At 37.2% G+C, this 7,500-nt stretch overlaps 1 protein-coding gene across 1 annotated transcript in view; it reads left to right on the top strand.

Moving 5' to 3' along the window:
• Positions 1–7,500, top strand: part of Mfe2 (peroxisomal Multifunctional enzyme type 2) — a 16,301-nt gene that overhangs the window by 1,322 nt on the left and 7,479 nt on the right. Inside the window, exons 2-10 of the mRNA XM_027370240.2 lie at positions 2,993–3,130; positions 3,390–3,542; positions 3,782–3,926; positions 4,212–4,339; positions 4,818–4,934; positions 5,552–5,706; positions 6,008–6,085; positions 6,678–6,756; positions 7,135–7,295. Coding sequence (XP_027226041.2) covers positions 2,993–3,130; positions 3,390–3,542; positions 3,782–3,926; positions 4,212–4,339; positions 4,818–4,934; positions 5,552–5,706; positions 6,008–6,085; positions 6,678–6,756; positions 7,135–7,295 — 1,154 coding nt within the window. The remainder of the gene's footprint in view (positions 1–2,992; positions 3,131–3,389; positions 3,543–3,781; positions 3,927–4,211; positions 4,340–4,817; positions 4,935–5,551; positions 5,707–6,007; positions 6,086–6,677; positions 6,757–7,134; positions 7,296–7,500) is intronic.

The raw sequence follows: 7,500 nt of genomic DNA, 5'->3' as shown, positions 1-7,500 counted from the left end.
GGACCTGACTCTGTAACTGACACTGTACTACATAACCTAGGAATTATAAGGTACTAACCTGATTGATAGAGGCATTGAAGGTTGGGAGGATGCTCAGCTGATGCAGAACGATGTGAGAGAGGCGGGATGCGTCCAGCATGAGGTCTCATTGCTGTTGTGGACCTGGTAGATTGTGGTTTCCAGAGGAGGGGAAACTTGATCTTGAGAGGAAAATATGCAATAGATGGTGACACAGTCTGTATTGTGACTGTATGGGGAAATTACTACCATCTAGTGGCTGAGTTTCTCATATGTCTTACTATTGACTGTTTATCATTCCAATCATTCATCTTATGTAACTCCCACGCCCGAGGCTACCAGCGTCCCCCCGGGTATTGCTTACAACCAGCCGAGAAAAGTGGGTCACCGCTGGCTCTCCTCATTATCTGGATTATACTACAATCTGCGTAGTATACAATACTGATTATATTACAGGTTAATATGCTGCTTCTGTGTGAACATTGCAGTACCCTTAGGTTTGCCTCATGCTCTATCCTGCCGTACATATGTGGTGGATTCTTTGTCTTCCAGGGTGTGGGTTGGGGGTGGTAAGCCCCCAAGGGGTAGTCTGAGGGGGCATAGCACCCAGCATTTTCAGGGACTTCTGCTTCTTCTTCTTCTTCTTCTTCTTCTTCTTCTTCTTCTTCTTCTTCTTCTTCTTCTTCTTCTTCTTCTTCTTCTTCTTCTTCTTCTTCTTCTTCTTCTTCTTCTTCTTCTTTTGAGTATATGATAGTAATGAGTGTACTTTATGTATGTTTCTATTGTAGATGGTAAGAGGAATCCAACGATACAAATATCATCAAAATTGGTTGTCTGGAATTATTACAAAACATTACTACAGTTACTTTTGTGTGTTTGTGTAGATTGGTTTCCGTTGTTGAATTTACCAGTTTAGCCAAATACTTACCAAACTCTAAAAAGTTATGAGATGCGCTTCATTCCCAAATGATTTATTAAAGTATTTCAAATTTGGATTCATTATATTTACAGTTATGGACAGAATGTGGTCAGTCACATTCAGTTTGGAACCATTGTTGCTCTTCGACAAACTTTTTAGGGAACTGCTCTCTTCGTTTCTCAGGCTCCATGCAGACCACTTACCTGAAAAAGAAGTTAATCTGAAATGTAGCTTACTCATACTTCATCTGGCAAAGTATTTAGATTTATATTTGGAAGTTTGTGCATGCTCGGATAAGTGCATACGGTCTTTCTATACTCACAAGTATAGATATATTGTATGGTTCTACTCACCCACCTCTTTTTTTTTCTCAGGACAAATGACAAATTAGATATTGATTGATTACTGTAAGCTTTATCAAAGATATTTTAAGATTTTTCCACTAAGATAATTTTGTATCAGAGTAGACTAGAGAAAAGAACATTCTTTCATTATGGAGTATTTGAAGTATTTGATCATCTTGTATAGTTGTAATAGCCTATAAAGATATTTTGGAAGTCAGCCTAGAGATACCAATGAAGGGTTGCAGGCAACATGCCTGTTATTTACAAATGTTTGTACAGATTGAATTATGTGCAGAATAAATTGTAGACTGTAGAAAGTTCACAAAAATTTGCTCTTAAGTGACTATAAGAGGTGATAAACCTCCGATATGGATGAAGACTGGTGGGCAGTAGTGATAAACTGATGTGGCTGCACACTTTATTAATAACACACAAATGGAAGATCACGTATTATAATAATAACACGAGACAAAGAACAAAATATAGCTGGTGGGCGTGTCGGTGGCATGGCGACCTTGCCATGCGGACTGCTATAATTACAAAAACCATGCGCTAGCTTGCTCCATGAGGAGAGCTTTCACTTGGTGTCCCAAGTCACATGTATAGTCTCTTCTATAGTATACTATATCGCTCGGCTATACTATAGTGATAATTGCTGAAGAGAGCAGAGGCTTGAGCACAGGCCTGTAGTCTAACAAGGTAGAGCTTCTTGGAGAGACCATAGGGTTAGGTATCTTGTTGCTTGTCCCTTCTCACTATTGTTCATTGGGGATTAGCAATCAAATGTCTCAAATTTTATCTCTGACTAGGTATGTGACTGACTACAGTAATTATGCAATAGTGACTTATGCATCCATTGCACTCCAAACAGAAAATAAAGAAAACTTTGTTATTTTGTTTAATCCAATCCAATGAGAAACTATTATGTTCAATGTAGCGTTGTTCTATGAAATCTGTTTACACATAGATGGCTCCACAAGTGCCCTTTAACCAAGGAGTCAGTCGTCTATGTGGCCTCACATGATATTTTCGTTCCTTGAGTCTTTTGTTACAGTATTTTTTTCCAAATGCTATTGATGTCTATGTTCTTATTATTACTGATGCTATGATTACTGCAGTTTTATTAACAATAGTAATAACAGTATAAAATCTTTAAAAATCTTTCCAAAATTTAAGGAAAAGGCTAATTGCGTGAAATAGTTTGGACTAGTGGTTGAGATATGTGACTAAGCACTTGTGGGACCATCTATTTGTTAATAAAATTAATAAACTAAACTCAGTGTGAGCATGGTATGTCTGTACACGCCAGCCCTGACAGCATCGGGTTAATCAGTAATTAGACATTTTTATGGTATCAATTTCCCTCTATCAGTTAATTTATTTGCGGGATTATGATATGAATGTCATTACAGTTGACGCATATATATTTACACTTCCAATGCTTATTATGTAGATGGGAGTAGAAGAAATCAAATTTTTTTCTTAATATTTCTATGAATTGGTGTAATACTTACTCTCGCTCATTTTTATTATATGTGAAATTGGTGCTTTGTTAATTTACATACTACATGTAACCTAACTCTCATTGTAAAAGAAAGCCAAACCTCTTTCTGTACCTTTTCTTATTTACATTTTTTAGGTATCTTTGTAAATCTGTACAAATTATCACCATGTGAAGAACAAGACCGATGATAGTGTCTTTGCATTCTAGGTCTCGGCAAAGCCTATGCCCTCTTGTTTGGTTCCCGCGGTGCCAAGGTTGTCGTAAATGACTTGGGTGGCAGCAAGAAGGGAGAGGGCAGCAGCTCGAAGTTGGCAGACCAAGTGGTTGAGGAGATTCGAAGTGCAGGTAACTATGTGTGACATGCAAACACATTCATGCATACAAAAACACACACACACACACACACACACACACACACACACACACACACACACACACACACACACACACACACACACACACACACACACACACACACACACACACACACACACACACACACACACACACACACACGCACACACACACACACACACACATATATATTTGCATGATTATTATTATATGCATATTTATTTATCATTTATCCTTTTTTTTTCAAAAGGTGGGACAGCAGTAGCCAACTATGACTCTGTTGAGGATGGGGACAAAATAGTGAAGACGGCTTTGGATAACTTTGGCAGAGTAGACATTGTGGTGAACAATGCTGGCATCCTGCGTGACCGATCCTTTGCTCGCATCTCGGACACGGATTGGGGTGAGTGAGTGAGTTTTTGGGAAAATGGAGTAAGAATATATTACACTGTTTCCAATTGTGATATGCAGTAAGGTTCAGTTCCCCCCCTCCCCGTCTTGCTGTTATAAAAAAAGAAAAAAAGAAAAAAAACAACTTATGGATCATGCTGTTATTATTATTTTCATTGATTAAGAAAAAAGAAAAATCTTTGAAAAACAAAGAAACCTTCAGGAACTTTAACCTTATTTCGCCCGTCACAGACCTGATCCAGCGAGTACACCTCCGGGGCTCTTTCATGGTGACGAGAGCAGCCTTCCCTATCATGAAGGAACAGAAGTTTGGCCGCATCATCATGACCGCATCCACGTCCGGCATTTACGGCAACTTCGGCCAAGCTAATTATGGGTTGGTGTTAATGGGGTTCACTATGTTCTCTTATTGTGATGATGATTATTGTGATGTAAATAGATTTATTTATAATTTGATAATGATAGATTATAAATGTGTCTTTAGCTTTTTGTATCATTATTGGTAATGATCATTTTGTAATTACAGAATTGTATTTGTGTTGAGTTCTTACTTGTTGATTGGATAATATTGCATTATATATTTTAATTATTTTTACTAGATGGAAACTTTTAAAGATTTTTTTTTCTATAGATGCTAATTTGAATGCTGGTGTATTTTCAGGGCAGCAAAACTTGGTCTGCTTGGCTTGAGCAACACAGTTGCAATTGAAGGGCGGAAATATAACATCCATTGCAACACGATTGCCCCCGTGGGCGGAACACGCTTGACGGAAGGCATCTTGCCACCTGGTAGGTTTTAGCCTTTAGCTGCATACTTAACCCATTACTACTGGGATAGAATGTACCTAACTTGCAATATCCACAATGATTTTATTTTATGTTATTGTATTTATTTATCTATGTATTCATAATTTTTTTTATGCATTTCTTACACATAGAAGGATTTACAAATGCTAAGGCATCAATTAGCATTTTTAGTAATATCTCAATGCCAATGATAATAACAGTAGTATTATATAAAACAACAACTTATTCCTGAAAATTCAAGGAATGGGGTAATTCGGTTAAGTTAAGTAGACCTCCTAATTAACTCATTAGTAATTAAGTATTTGTGGAACCAACTCTGCCTTAACAAAATCCATTAAACAAAATGACAGTGGACATTATATATCCTGAATGCTAGTTAGTCAAAAATACATATCGGCTATGCGTCTAAAAAGCATAGGGCTTTGCTCTTGTGTATCCTAGCATGTATTTCATGTTCCAGACTTGTTTGACCAGTTAAAGCCAGAGTACGTGGCCCCACTTGTTGCCTGGCTCTGTCACGAAGACTGTGAGGACACGGGCGGTCTTTTCGAAGCGGCTGGTGGATGGTATGGAAAGTGTAAGTATTACTATTATTATTTATTATTTAGTTCTGGAAGGTAATTGATGTGAGTATATTAGTTTGTTATGATGACTGATTTAAGTTTTGTCTGGTCCATTTTTTTCTTGTTTTTCTTCCTCTTGTGCTTCTTCTTCTTCTTTTGTTTGTTTGTTTTTTGTCTTTCTTCTTATCTTTTTTGGTCTTTCATGTTCTTTTTTTCTTGCTTGTACTAGTTCTTCCACCTTTTCTTTTCTTTCTTTCATTGAGATCACATATTTCAGTATCTTATGAGTTGTGAGGAACATATTGCTCATTAAGAGGAAATAATGCAGCAAAGCAATGATAGAGATGAATAACAGCTCTCCCGATAAGGACTCGAATCTTGAGTCAATGTAGATGCCCCAGAATGAGCGGTATTAAAGTAACTATACCACATGATCCAGCCAAAAGATCCTAGGTGGGGATTCTTTTTGCTGGGTTGTTTAGTACTCCTCATTCTAGGTCATGTACCAGGAGTGACAGAGGTTTTGAGTCCTTGTCAGTGTGGGTTGTCATCTTTATTATTCAGAATTTTGATTTTTATATAATGATATGGGCTAATTTGACTTTCATTCTGTTGTATTTGCATCCCACAGACAGATGGGAGCGCACCCAAGGGCAATTCTGCAGGAAGTATATAGAGGAAGAGGTCACCCCAGAGGCTGTTCGTGACAGCTGGGAAAAGATTACGGACTTTACCGATGCCTATCACCCTGCAAGTAACCACGAAGATACGGGGATATTAGCTGCTGTAAAAATGCTTGGAGATTTTTTGTCCTTTTTTTTTCTGAAAGATGTGTTCTTGCTTTGTTTTTGAAGCTTTAAAAAGTTTTGCTTCATTCTGAATTTCATGTGCATATTATTACCTCATTGATAGATAGGATTGTGTGATGATATGAGTGGCTTTGATGGCAAGAAGCTTTTTGTTGAAAAAAATATTGTATTAATGATAAATAGTCAGTATTAATCATTTTACGCAAGAAGTTAACAGACATTTCGTATGTAATAGCTCAAGAACTTGACAAATCCACTATTTTATCGTGTCTTTCCAGGGTTTACAAGACTTGAAGCCATGGAAGGAGATTCAGGCCAAACCTGCATCTGCAACAGGAGCTGTCACATCAGGGCCAGTGAGTACCCTTAAGCTAAAGATTTTCTATCTTAGCTTTCTTTCTCTCTTTTTTTTTCATATAAGAATTACATGTTCTGTACCCTTGTGTAAAGGTCTGTTATTGAAATGATACTAACAAAAAGCTTTAACTTTTCTCTTTAAGTGGGTAAGTTTCACTGATGCCCCAAAAGATCTCATTTTTTATCCCCCGTCTCTTTTTTTCAAGAAGCAGACATAGCAGTTTACCTAAACAAAAGTACCATTGATAAAAAATTATGAATTTTAATCATAATTTTAATCAGAGCTAAACTTTCTATTTTTGTATCAAATAGAAGAGATACAAGAGTGGCTAGGCAAGCAAAGTAAACAAAGATTTAGAAAAATGAGCTGTTCTTGTGTCAGGTTTAAGGTATAAGTGTGGCTACATCAGTGTAGTATAGTATAAAAAAATAATAATAATAAAAGATAAATTAATAAATAAAGTGGCTTGCGGATGCAAGCCACACCTTGAGGCAGACAGAGGCTCTCCCTATTGATGGCACTAAACATAATAGGCAGTGATTGTTGGGCATTGTTCTTTTTTTTAGTCTGTTTTTATTGGATCATGACAGATATCGGCTGTTGGTGTGAAAGTTGGACCCTCAAGCTTCACCTATGAGCCAAAAGATGTCATCCTTTATGCCCTTGGAGGTAAGTGACCACTTAATACAAGTTATCAATATGATTTGACTCTTATGGAAACAAAATGTTTTTCGCACATGGATGCCACACTATCTGCTAATGGCCCAATGAGTGTGTGACTTGTAGGCTAGGCACACATGGAAACTCCTGTGCAATGTCAAGAATCCTTGCCTGTTATTATTTCTTTCTGCATAAGCTTTTTATGTTTTTTGCCCTTTTCCAATGTCTATGTTTGTCACTTCATATGTGCAGTATCCAGATGGTAATGAACTGTTTTCCTTGCACAAACTCCATATCATTTGCCTAGGTAGTCCATAACTCAGTGCAATGATGATAACAATAAGTAACACTTTGATATTCATGTCATGTTATTATTTTTTTTCTCAGTGGGTGCTTCAGTGCAGGACGAAGATGGCCTCAAGTTCTTGTATGAGAATGACGAGGACTTCACCCCCCTGCCCACCTTCTCCATCGTGCCTTCGCAAGCGGTCATGTTTGGTGGTAATCTGTGGAGCAATATTCCCGGATGGAGCGTTGATTTGACCAAGGTAGAGAAATTTACAGTTTTTTCTACAGTCTTGTAATTTTTGTTTTTTTTTCTAATCATGGGGATATTTGTTGTTGTTCACTAATATGTATTTGCTTAGGGAGCCTACATTATTGATAAACATTTATATATTCATTCGCTGGTGGTGTGACAATCAAATGCATGCAAAAACAAAATATGGAAAAATGTTATAACAAAATACTGAT

Source organism: Penaeus vannamei, chromosome 13 (genome assembly GCF_042767895.1).
Source record: "Penaeus vannamei isolate JL-2024 chromosome 13, ASM4276789v1, whole genome shotgun sequence".
Classification (NCBI taxonomy): Eukaryota; Metazoa; Arthropoda; class Malacostraca; order Decapoda; family Penaeidae; genus Penaeus; species Penaeus vannamei.
Note: the sequence above shows the minus strand (reverse complement) of the source record. Positions and strands in the feature narration are given on the sequence as shown.